Source organism: Salvelinus fontinalis, unplaced genomic scaffold, assembly GCF_029448725.1.
Source record: "Salvelinus fontinalis isolate EN_2023a unplaced genomic scaffold, ASM2944872v1 scaffold_0055, whole genome shotgun sequence".
Lineage (NCBI taxonomy): Eukaryota > Metazoa > Chordata > Actinopteri > Salmoniformes > Salmonidae > Salvelinus > Salvelinus fontinalis.
In genome coordinates, this window is record NW_026600264.1 from 406,665 (window position 1) to 421,505 (window position 14,841).

Below are 14,841 nucleotides of genomic sequence, written 5' to 3' on the forward strand. Positions count from 1 at the left end.
CTGTGTGTGTGTGTGTGTGTGTGTGTGTGTGTGTGTGTGTGTGTGTGTGTGTGTGTGTGTGTGTGTGTGTGTGTGTGTGTGTGTGTGTGTGTGTGTGTGTGTGTGTGTGTGTGTGTGTGTGTGTGTGTGTGTGTGTGTGTGTGTGTGTGTGTGTGTGTGTGTGTGTGTGTGTGTGTGTGTGTGTGTGTGTGTGTGTGTGTGTGTGTGTGTGCGGGTGTGTGTGTGGGTGTGTGTGTGTGTGTGTGTGTGGGTGGGTGTGTGTGTGTGTGTGTGGGTGGGTGGGTGGGTGGGTGGGTGGGTGGGTGGTTGTATGTGTGTGTGTGTGTGTGTGTGTGGTTGTATGTGTTGATTATCTCTGTCTCTCTATAGATATTGTATGGTAAGGGTCAGAGTGTTGATTATCTCTCTCTGTATATAGATAGATCCTGTATGGTAAGGGTCAGAGTGTTGATTATCTCTCTCTCTCTCTCTCTCTAGATCCTGTATGATAAGGGTCAGAGTGTTGATTATCTCTGTCTCTCACTAGATCCTGTATGATAAGGGTCAGAGTGTTGATTATCTCTCTCTCTCTCTCTAGATCCTGTATGATAAGGGTCAGAGTTATGATTATCTCTCTCTCTATAGATCCTGTATGATACGGGTCAGAGTGTTGATTATCTCTCTCTCTCTCTCTAGATCCTGTATGATAAGGGTCAGAGTTTTGATTATCTCTCTCTCTATAGATCCTGTATGATAAGGGTCAGAGTGTTGATTCTCTCTCTCTCTCTCTCTCTCTCTCTCTCTAGATCCTGTATGATAAGGCTCAGAGTGTTGATTATCTCTGTCTCTCTCTATAGATCCTGTATGATAAGGGTCAGAGTGTTGATTATCTCTGTCTCTCTCTCTAGATCCTGTATGATAAGGGTCAGAGTGTTGATTATCTCTCTCTCTCTCTAGATCCTGTATGATAAGGGTCAGAGTGTTGATTATCTCTCTCTCTCTCTCTCTCTAGATCCTGTATGATATGGGTCAGAGTGTTGATTATCTCTCTCTCTCTCTCTCTCTAGATCCTGTATGATATGGGTCAGAGTGTTGATTATCTCTCTCTCTCTCTCTCTCTAGATCCTGTATAATAAGGGTCAGAGTGTTGATTATCTCTGTCTCTCTCTAGATCCTGTATGATAAGGGTCAGAGTGTTGATTATCTCTCTCTCTCTCTATAGATCCTGTATGATAAGGGTCAGAGTGTTGATTATCTCTCTCTCTCTCTATAGATCCTGTATGATAAGGGTCAGAGTGTTGATTATCTCTGTCTCTCTCTATAGATCCTGTATGATAAGGGTCAGAGTGTTGATTATCTCTGTCTCTCTCTAGATCCTGTATGATACGGGTCAGAGTGTTGATTATCTCTGTCTCTCTCTAGATCCTGTATGATAATGGTCAGAGTGTTGAGGTGGATGGGAAACAGAACCAGAAGCTGATAACAGGTCTGCAGCCGGAAACACAGTACTCCTTCCTGTTGACTAACCGTGGCAACAGTGCCGGGGGACTACAGCACCGCGTAACCGCGACGACCGCCCCGGACGTGCTGCGCTCCAAACCCACGCTGGTGGGGAAGACCAACGCAGACGGGATGGTGACTGTTCAACTACCGCCCGTACAGACCACCACTACCGTCAGGTGAGGGAGGGAGGGAGGGAGGGAGGGAGGGAGGGAGAGAGGGAGAGAGAGAGAGAGAGGGAGGGAGGGAGGGAGGGAGGGAGGGAGGGAGAGAGGGAGAGAGGGAGGGAGGGAGGGAGAGAGGGAGGGAGGGAGAGAGGGAGGGAGGGAGGGAGGGAGAGAGGGAGGGAGGGAGGGAGGGAGAGAGGAGAGGGAGGGAGGGAGGGAGGGAGGGAGGGAGGGAGGGAGAGAGGGAGGGAGAGAGGGAGAGAGGGAGGGAGAGAAAGAGACAGAGAGAGAGAGACAGAGAGAGAGGGAGGGAGAGAGGGAGAGAGGGAGGGAGGGAGGGAGAGAGAGAGGGAGGGAGAGAGGGGAGAGGGAGGGAGGGAGGGAGGGAGGGAGGGAGGGAGGGAGAGAGGGAGGGAGGGAGGGAGGGAGGGAGGGAGGGAGAGAGGTAGGGAGGGAGAGAGGGAGGGAGAGAGGGAGGGAGGGAGGGAGAGAGAGAGAGGTAGAGAGAGGGAGGGAGGGAGGGAGAGAGAGAGAGAGTACATCAGGGTTCCCCAACTGGCGGCCCGCTGGGGATTTTTATTTATTTGGCCCCTCCAAAATTTTAGGACCAATTATAACAATAAAAATAAAACTGTTATTGTTGGACATAAAGGCTGTAAAAACAGCAGCATATCAGCGCCAAGGGATTTTAATGTAGGACATGTGTTCCAAAGTATTCCCACGTATAACAGAGAGATACTGTATATGGTTTTCTGTATTTATTGAACCCTTATTTTACCAGGTGACTGAGAACACGTTCTCCTTTACAGTAAACGACCTGGGGAACTGTTACAGGAGAGAGGAGGGGGGATGGATGAGCCAATTGGAAGCTGGGGATTATTAGGTGACCATGATGGTTTGAGGGCCAGATTGGGAATTTAGCCAGGACACCGGGGTTAACACCCCTACTCTTACGATAAGTACCATGGGATCTTTAGTGACCTCAGAGAGTCAGGACACCTGTTTAACGTCCCAACCCAAAAGACGGCACACTACACAAGGCAATGTCCCCAATCACTGCCCTGGGGCATTGGGATATTTCTTTATTTTTATACCAGAGGAAATACCATAGGCGCCTCCTACTGGCCCTCCAACACCAAACGGGCTCCTTGCGGTCAATTTGCAGTCAATAAATGATTTGTAATTATGTTCCGGCTCCCTGACCATCCGCTCAAGAAAAAATTTGCCCAAGGCTGAATCTAGTTGATGATCCCTGTACTGTAGTCGACCATCATTAAGGTGAATCTAGTTGATGATCTCTGTAGTCGACCATCATTAAGGTGAATCTAGTTGATGATATCTGTAGTCGACCATCATTAAGGTGAATCTAGTTGATGTTCTCTGTAGTCGACCATCATTAAGGTGAATCTAGTTGATGTTCTCTGTAGTCGACCATCATTAAGGTGAATCTAGTTGATGTTCTCTGTAGTCGACCATCATTAAGGTGAATCTAGTTGATGATCCCTGTAGTCGACCATCATTAAGGTGAATCTAGTTGATGATCTCTGTACTGTAGTCGACCATCATTAAGGTGAATCTAGTTGATGATCTCTGTAGTCGACCATCATTAAGGTGAATCTAGTTGATGATCTCTGTAGTCGACCATCATTCAGGTGAATCTAGTTGATGATCCCTGTAGTCGACCATCATTAAGGTGAATCTAGTTGATGATCCCTGTAGTTGACCATCATTAAGGTGAATCTAGTAGACGATCCCAGCTGTACATGATAACTGAAGTGTTGTTGTTGTTGTTGTTGCCAGGGGTTACTATGTGGTGGTGGTTCCTCTGAAGAAACAGAGAGGAGGGAAGTTCTTGAAGCCTGGTGACAACCCTGATCAGATGAACCTAGATGAGGTGAGATACTGTATGATGATGGGGGTAATAACCAGATAACACAATATGAATATGATAATGATGGGTAATAACCAGATAACACAATATGAAGAAGATAATGATGGGGGTAATAACCAGATAACACAATATGAAGATGATAATGATGGGGTAATAACCAGATAACACAATATGAAGATGATAATGATCGGGGTAATAACCAGATAACACAATATGAAGATGATAATGATGAGGGTAATAACCAGATAACACAATATGATGATGATAATGATCGGGGTAACAACCAGATAACACAATATGAAGATGATAATGATGGGGGTAATAACCAGATAACACAATATGAAGATGATAATGATGGGGTGATAACCAGATAACACAATATGAAGATGATAATGATGGGGTGATAACCAGATAACACAATATGAAGATGATAATGATGGGGGTAATAACCAGATAACACAATATGAAGATGATAATGATGGGGGTAATAACCAGATAACACAATATGAAGATGATAATGATGGGGTAATAACCAGATAACACAATATGAAGATGATAATGATGGGGGTAATAACCAGATAACACAATATGAAGATGATAATGATGGGGTGATAACCAGATAACACAATATGAAGATGATAATGATGGGGTGATAACTAGATAACACAATATGAAGATGATAATGATGGGGGTAATAACCAGATAACACAATATGAAGATGATAATGATGGGTAATAACCAGATAACACAATATGAAGATGATAATGATGGGGTGATAACCAGATAACACAATATGATGATGATAATGATGAGGGTAATAACCAGATAACACAATATGATGATGATAATGATCGGGGTAACAACCAGATAACACAATATGAAGATGATAATGATGGGGGTAATAACCAGATAACACAATATGAAGATGATAATGATGGGGTGATAACCAGATAACACAATATGAAGATGATAATGATGGGTAATAACCAGATAACACAATATGAAGATGATAATGATGGGTAATAACCAGATAACACAATATGAAGATGATAATGATCGGGGTAATAACCAGATAACACAATATGAAGATGATAATGATGGGGTAATAACCAGATAACACAATATGAAGATGATAATGATGGGGTAATAACCAGATAACACAATATGAAGATGATAATGATGGGGTAATAACCAGATAACACAATATGAAGATGATAATGATGGGGTGATAACCAGATAACACAATATGAAGATGATAATGATGGGGTAATAACCAGATAACACAATATGAAGATGATAATGATGGGGGTAATAACCAGATAACACAATATGAAGATGATAATGATGGGGTAATAACCAGATAACACAATATGAAGATGATAATGATGGGGTAATAACCAGATAACACAATATGAAGATGATAATGATGGGGGTAATAACCAGATAACACAATATGAAGATGATAATGATGGGGTAATAACCAGATAACACAATATGAAGATGATAATGATGGGGTAATAACCAGATAACACAATATGAAGATGATAATGATGGGGTAATAACCAGATAACACAATATGAAGATGATAATGATGGGGTAATAACCAGATAACACAATATGAAGATGATAATGATCGGGGTAATAACCAGATAACACAATATGAAGATGATAATGATGAGGGTAATAACCAGATAACACAATATGATGATGATAATGATGGGGTGATAACCAGATAACACAATATGAAGATGATAATGATGTGGGTAATAACCAGATAACACAATATGATGATGATAATGATCGGGGTAATAACCAGATAACACAATATGAAGATGATAATGATGGGTAATAACCAGATAACACAATATGAAGATGATAATGATGGGGTGATAACCAGATAACACAATATGAAGATGATAATGATGGGTAATAACCAGATAACACAATATGAAGATGATAATGATGGGGGTAATAACCAGATAACACAATATGAAGATGATAATGATGGGTAATAACCAGATAACACAATATGAAGATGATAATGATGGGGTGATAACCAGATAACACAATATGATGATGATAATGATGAGGGTAATAACCAGATAACACAATATGATGATGATAATGATCGGGGTAACAACCAGATAACACAATATGAAGATGATAATGATGGGGGTAATAACCAGATAACACAATATGAAGATGATAATGATGGGGTGATAACCAGATAACACAATATGAAGATGATAATGATGGGGTGATAACCAGATAACACAATATGAAGATGATAATGATGGGGGTAATAACCAGATAACACAATATGAAGATGATAATGATGGGGGTAATAACCAGATAACACAATATGAAGATGATAATGATGAGGGTAATAACCAGATAACACAATATGAAGATGATAATGATGGGTAATAACCAGATAACACAATATGAAGATGATAATGATGGGTAATAACCAGATAACACAATATGGAGATGATAATGATGGGGTAATAACCAGATAACACAATATGAAGATGATAATGATGGGGTGATAACCAGATAACACAATATGAAGATGATAATGATGGGTAATAACCAGATAACACAATATGAAGATGATAATGATGGGGTGATAACCACATAACACAATATGAAGATGATAATGATGGGGGTAATAACCAGATAACACAATATGAAGATGATAATGATGGGGGTAATAACCAGATAACACAATATGAAGATGATAATGATGGGGTGATAACCAGATAACACAATATGAAGATGATAATGATGGGGGTAATAACCAGATAACACAATATGAAGATGATAATGATGGGGGTAATAACCAGATAACACAATATGAAGATGATAATGATGAGGGTAATAACCAGATAACACAATATGAAGATGATAATGATGGGGGTAATAACCAGATAACACAATGTGATAATGATGGGGGTAATAACCAGATAACACAATGTGATAATGATGAGGGTAATAACCAGATAACACAATGTTATAATGATGGGGGTAATAACCAGATAACACAATATGAATATGATAATGATGGGGGTAATAACCAGATAACACAATATGAAGATGATAATGATGGTAATAACAACCAGATAACACAATATGAAGATGATAATGATGGGTAATAATCAGATAACACAATATGAAGATGATAATGATGGGTAATAACCAGATAACACAATATGATGATGATAATGATGGGGGTAATAACCAGATAACACAATATGATGATGATAATGATCGGGGTAACAACCAGATAACACAATATGAAGATGATAATGATGGGTAATAACCAGATAACACAATATGAAGATGATAATGATGGGGTGATAACCAGATAACACAATATGAAGATGATAATGATGGGTAATAACCAGATAACACAATATGAAGATGATAATGATGGGGGTAATAACCAGATAACACAATATGAAGATGATAATGATGGGTAATAACCAGATAACACAATATGAAGATGATAATGATGGGGTGATAACCAGATAACACAATATGATGATGATAATGATGAGGGTAATAACCAGATAACACAATATGATGATGATAATGATCGGGGTAACAACCAGATAACACAATATGAAGATGATAATGATGGGGGTAATAACCAGATAACACAATATGAAGATGATAATGATGGGGTGATAACCAGATAACACAATATGAAGATGATAATGATGGGGTGATAACCAGATAACACAATATGAAGATGATAATGATGGGGGTAATAACCAGATAACACAATATGAAGATGATAATGATGGGGTAATAACCAGATAACACAATATGAAGATGATAATGATGAGGGTAATAACCAGATAACACAATATGAAGATGATAATGATGATGAGGGTGATAACCAGATAACACAATATGAAGATGATAATGATGGGTAATAACCAGATAACACAATATGAAGATGATAATGATGGGGTAATAACCACATAACACAATATGAAGATGATAATGATGGGTAATAACCAGATAACACAATATGAAGATGATAATGATGGGTAATAACCAGATAACACAATATGAAGATGATAATGATGGGGTGATAACCACATAACACAATATGAAGATGATAATGATGGGGGTAATAACCAGATAACACAATATGAAGATGATAATGATGGGGGTAATAACCAGATAACACAATATGAAGATGATAATGATGGGGTGATAACCAGATAACACAATATGAAGATGATAATGATGGGGGTAATAACCAGATAACACAATATGAAGATGATAATGATGGGGGTAATAACCAGATAACACAATATGAAGATGATAATGATGAGGGTAATAACCAGATAACACAATATGAAGATGATAATGATGGGGGTAATAACCAGATAACACAATGTGATAATGATGGGGGTAATAACCAGATAACACAATGTGATAATGATGAGGGTAATAACCAGATAACACAATGTTATAATGATGGGGGTAATAACCAGATAACACAATATGAATATGATAATGATGGGGGTAATAACCAGATAACACAATATGAAGATGATAATGATGAGGGTAATAACCAGATAACACAATATGAAGATGATAATGATGATGAGGGTGATAACCAGATAACACAATATGAAGATGATAATGATGGGTAATAACCAGATAACACAATATGAAGATGATAATGATGGGGTAATAACCACATAACACAATATGAAGATGATAATGATGGGTAATAACCAGATAACACAATATGAAGATGATAATGATGGGTAATAACCAGATAACACAATATGAAGATGATAATGATGGGGTGATAACCACATAACACAATATGAAGATGATAATGATGGGGGTAATAACCAGATAACACAATATGAAGATGATAATGATGGGGGTAATAACCAGATAACACAATATGAAGATGATAATGATGGGGTGATAACCAGATAACACAATATGAAGATGATAATGATGGGGGTAATAACCAGATAACACAATATGAAGATGATAATGATGGGGGTAATAACCAGATAACACAATATGAAGATGATAATGATGAGGGTAATAACCAGATAACACAATATGAAGATGATAATGATGGGGGTAATAACCAGATAACACAATGTGATAATGATGGGGGTAATAACCAGATAACACAATGTGATAATGATGAGGGTAATAACCAGATAACACAATGTTATAATGATGGGGGTAATAACCAGATAACACAATATGAATATGATAATGATGGGGGTAATAACCAGATAACACAATATGAAGATGATAATGATGGTAATAACAACCAGATAACACAATATGAAGATGATAATGATGGGTAATAATCAGATAACACAATATGAAGATGATAATGATGGGTAATAACCAGATAACACAATATGAAGATGATAATGATGGGGTGATAACCAGATAACACAATATGAAGATGATAATGATGGGTAATAACCAGATAACACAATATGAAGATGATAATGATGGGGGTAATAACCAGATAACACAATATGAAGATGATAATGATGGGTAATAACCAGATAACACAATATGAAGATGATAATGATGGGGTGATAACCAGATAACACAATATGATGATGATAATGATGAGGGTAATAACCAGATAACACAATATGATGATGATAATGATCGGGGTAACAACCAGATAACACAATATGAAGATGATAATGATGGGGGTAATAACCAGATAACACAATATGAAGATGATAATGATGGGGTGATAACCAGATAACACAATATGAAGATGATAATGATGGGGTGATAACCAGATAACACAATATGAAGATGATAATGATGGGGGTAATAACCAGATAACACAATATGAAGATGATAATGATGGGGGTAATAACCAGATAACACAATATGAAGATGATAATGATGAGGGTAATAACCAGATAACACAATATGAAGATGATAATGATGATGAGGGTGATAACCAGATAACACAATATGAAGATGATAATGATGGGTAATAACCAGATAACACAATATGAAGATGATAATGATGGGGTAATAACCACATAACACAATATGAAGATGATAATGATGGGTAATAACCAGATAACACAATATGAAGATGATAATGATGGGTAATAACCAGATAACACAATATGAAGATGATAATGATGGGGTGATAACCACATAACACAATATGAAGATGATAATGATGGGGGTAATAACCAGATAACACAATATGAAGATGATAATGATGGGGGTAATAACCAGATAACACAATATGAAGATGATAATGATGGGGTGATAACCAGATAACACAATATGAAGATGATAATGATGGGGGTAATAACCAGATAACACAATATGAAGATGATAATGATGGGGGTAATAACCAGATAACACAATATGAAGATGATAATGATGAGGGTAATAACCAGATAACACAATATGAAGATGATAATGATGGGGGTAATAACCAGATAACACAATGTGATAATGATGGGGGTAATAACCAGATAACACAATGTGATAATGATGAGGGTAATAACCAGATAACACAATGTTATAATGATGGGGGTAATAACCAGATAACACAATATGAATATGATAATGATGGGGGTAATAACCAGATAACACAATATGAAGATGATAATGATGGTAATAACAACCAGATAACACAATATGAAGATGATAATGATGGGTAATAATCAGATAACACAATATGAAGATGATAATGATGGGTAATAACCAGATAACACAATATGAAGATGATAATGATGGGGTGATAACCAGATAACACAATATGATGATGATAATGATGAGGGTAATAACCAGATAACACAATATGATGATGATAATGATCGGGGTAACAACCAGATAACACAATATGAAGATGATAATGATGGGGGTAATAACCAGATAACACAATATGAAGATGATAATGATGGGGTGATAACCAGATAACACAATATGAAGATGATAATGATGGGGTGATAACCAGATAACACAATATGAAGATGATAATGATGGGGGTAATAACCAGATAACACAATATGAAGATGATAATGATGGGGGTAATAACCAGATAACACAATATGAAGATGATAATGATGAGGGTAATAACCAGATAACACAATATGAAGATGATAATGATGATGAGGGTGATAACCAGATAACACAATATGAAGATGATAATGATGGGTAATAACCAGATAACACAATATGAAGATGATAATGATGGGGTAATAACCACATAACACAATATGAAGATGATAATGATGGGTAATAACCAGATAACACAATATGAAGATGATAATGATGGGTAATAACCAGATAACACAATATGAAGATGATAATGATGGGGTGATAACCACATAACACAATATGAAGATGATAATGATGGGGGTAATAACCAGATAACACAATATGAAGATGATAATGATGGGGGTAATAACCAGATAACACAATATGAAGATGATAATGATGGGGTGATAACCAGATAACACAATATGAAGATGATAATGATGGGGGTAATAACCAGATAACACAATATGAAGATGATAATGATGGGGGTAATAACCAGATAACACAATATGAAGATGATAATGATGAGGGTAATAACCAGATAACACAATATGAAGATGATAATGATGGGGGTAATAACCAGATAACACAATGTGATAATGATGGGGGTAATAACCAGATAACACAATGTGATAATGATGAGGGTAATAACCAGATAACACAATGTTATAATGATGGGGGTAATAACCAGATAACACAATATGAATATGATAATGATGGGGGTAATAACCAGATAACACAATATGAAGATGATAATGATGGTAATAACAACCAGATAACACAATATGAAGATGATAATGATGGGTAATAATCAGATAACACAATATGAAGATGATAATGATGGGTAATAACCAGATAACACAATATGATGATGATAATGATGGGGGTAATAACCAGATAACACAATATGATGATGATAATGATCGGGGTAACAACCAGATAACACAATATGAAGATGATAATGATGGGTAATAACCAGATAACACAATATGAAGATGATAATGATGGGGTGATAACCAGATAACACAATATGAAGATGATAATGATGGGTAATAACCAGATAACACAATATGAAGATGATAATGATGGGGGTAATAACCAGATAACACAATATGAAGATGATAATGATGGGTAATAACCAGATAACACAATATGAAGATGATAATGATGGGGTGATAACCAGATAACACAATATGATGATGATAATGATGAGGGTAATAACCAGATAACACAATATGATGATGATAATGATCGGGGTAACAACCAGATAACACAATATGAAGATGATAATGATGGGGGTAATAACCAGATAACACAATATGAAGATGATAATGATGGGGTGATAACCAGATAACACAATATGAAGATGATAATGATGGGGTGATAACCAGATAACACAATATGAAGATGATAATGATGGGGGTAATAACCAGATAACACAATATGAAGATGATAATGATGGGGGTAATAACCAGATAACACAATATGAAGATGATAATGATGAGGGTAATAACCAGATAACACAATATGAAGATGATAATGATGATGAGGGTGATAACCAGATAACACAATATGAAGATGATAATGATGGGTAATAACCAGATAACACAATATGAAGATGATAATGATGGGGTAATAACCACATAACACAATATGAAGATGATAATGATGGGTAATAACCAGATAACACAATATGAAGATGATAATGATGGGTAATAACCAGATAACACAATATGAAGATGATAATGATGGGGTGATAACCACATAACACAATATGAAGATGATAATGATGGGGGTAATAACCAGATAACACAATATGAAGATGATAATGATGGGGGTAATAACCAGATAACACAATATGAAGATGATAATGATGGGGTGATAACCAGATAACACAATATGAAGATGATAATGATGGGGGTAATAACCAGATAACACAATATGAAGATGATAATGATGGGGGTAATAACCAGATAACACAATATGAAGATGATAATGATGGGGGTAATAACCAGATAACACAATATGAAGATGATAATGATGGGGGTAATAACCAGATAACACAATATGAAGATGATAATGATGAGGGTAATAACCAGATAACACAATATGAAGATGATAATGATGGGGGTAATAACCAGATAACACAATGTGATAATGATGGGGGTAATAACCAGAAAACACAATGTGATAATGATGAGGGTAATAACCAGATAACACAATGTTATAATGATGGGGGTAATAACCAGATAACACAATATGAATATGATAATGATGGGGGTAATAACCAGATAACACAATATGAAGATGATAATGATGGTAATAACAACCAGATAACACAATATGAAGATGATAATGATGGGTAATAATCAGATAACACAATATGAAGATGATAATGATGGGTAATAACCAGATAACACAATATGAAGATGATAATGATGGGGTGATAACCAGATAACACAATATGAAGATGATAATGATGGGTAATAACCAGATAACACAATATGAAGATGATAATGATGGGGGTAATAACCAGATAACACAATATGAAGATGATAATGATGGGTAATAACCAGATAACACAATATGAAGATGATAATGATGGGGTGATAACCAGATAACACAATATGATGATGATAATGATGAGGGTAATAACCAGATAACACAATATGATGATGATAATGATCGGGGTAACAACCAGATAACACAATATGAAGATGATAATGATGGTAATAACAACCAGATAACACAATATGAAGATGATAATGATGGGTAATAATCAGATAACACAATATGAAGATGATAATGATGGGTAATAACCAGATAACACAATATGAAGATGATAATGATGGGGTGATAACCAGATAACACAATATGAAGATGATAATGATGGGTAATAACCAGATAACACAATATGAAGATGATAATGATGGGGGTAATAACCAGATAACACAATATGAAGATGATAATGATGGGTAATAACCAGATAACACAATATGAAGATGATAATGATGGGGTGATAACCAGATAACACAATATGAAGATGATAATGATGGGGTAATAACCACATAACACAATATGAAGATGATAATGATGGGTAATAACCAGATAACACAATATGAAGATGATAATGATGGGTAATAACCAGATAACACAATATGAAGATGATAATGATGGGGTGATAACCACATAACACAATATGAAGATGATAATGATGGGGGTAATAACCAGATAACACAATATGAAGATGATAATGATGGGGGTAATAACCAGATAACACAATATGAAGATGATAATGATGGGGTGATAACCAGATAACACAATATGAAGATGATAATGATGGGGGTAATAACCAGATAACACAATATGAAGATGATAATGATGGGGGTAATAACCAGATAACACAATATGAAGATGATAATGATGAGGGTAATAACCAGATAACACAATATGAAGATGATAATGATGGGGGTAATAACCAGATAACACAATGTGATAATGATGGGGGTAATAACCAGATAACACAATGTGATAATGATGAGGGTAATAACCAGATAACACAATGTTATAATGATGGGGGTAATAACCAGATAACACAATATGAATATGATAATGATGGGGGTAATAACCAGATAACACAATATGAAGATGATAATGATGGTAATAACAACCAGATAACACAATATGAAGATGATAATGATGGGTAATAATCAGATAACACAATATGAAGATGATAATGATGGGTAATAACCAGATAACACAATATGAAGATGATAATGATGGGGTGATAACCAGATAACACAATATGATGATGATAATGATGAGGGTAATAACCAGATAACACAATATGATGATGATAATGATCGGGGTAACAACCAGATAACACAATATGAAGATGATAATGATGGGGGTAATAACCAGATAACACAATATGAAGATGATAATGATGGGGTGATAACCAGATAACACAATATGAAGATGATAATGATGGGGTGATAACCAGATAACACAATATGAAGATGATAATGATGGGGGTAATAACCAGATAACACAATATGAAGATGATAATGATGGGGGTAATAACCAGATAACACAATATGAAGATGATAATGATGAGGGTAATAACCAGATAACACAATATGAAGATGATAATGATGATGAGGGTGATAACCAGATAACACAATATGAAGATGATAATGATGGGTAATAACCAGA

General features: G+C 36.1%; 1 protein-coding gene across 1 annotated transcript in view; it reads left to right on the forward strand.

The window, feature by feature from the left end:
- Positions 1-1,401: 1,401 nt before the first annotated feature.
- Positions 1,402-14,841, forward strand: part of LOC129842581 (receptor-type tyrosine-protein phosphatase S-like) — a gene marked incomplete at its 5' end in the record, with an annotated part of 116,999 nt that continues 103,559 nt past the window's right edge. The window contains 2 exon segments of the mRNA XM_055911191.1: positions 1,402-1,658; positions 3,447-3,540. Coding sequence (XP_055767166.1) covers positions 1,402-1,658; positions 3,447-3,540 — 351 coding nt within the window.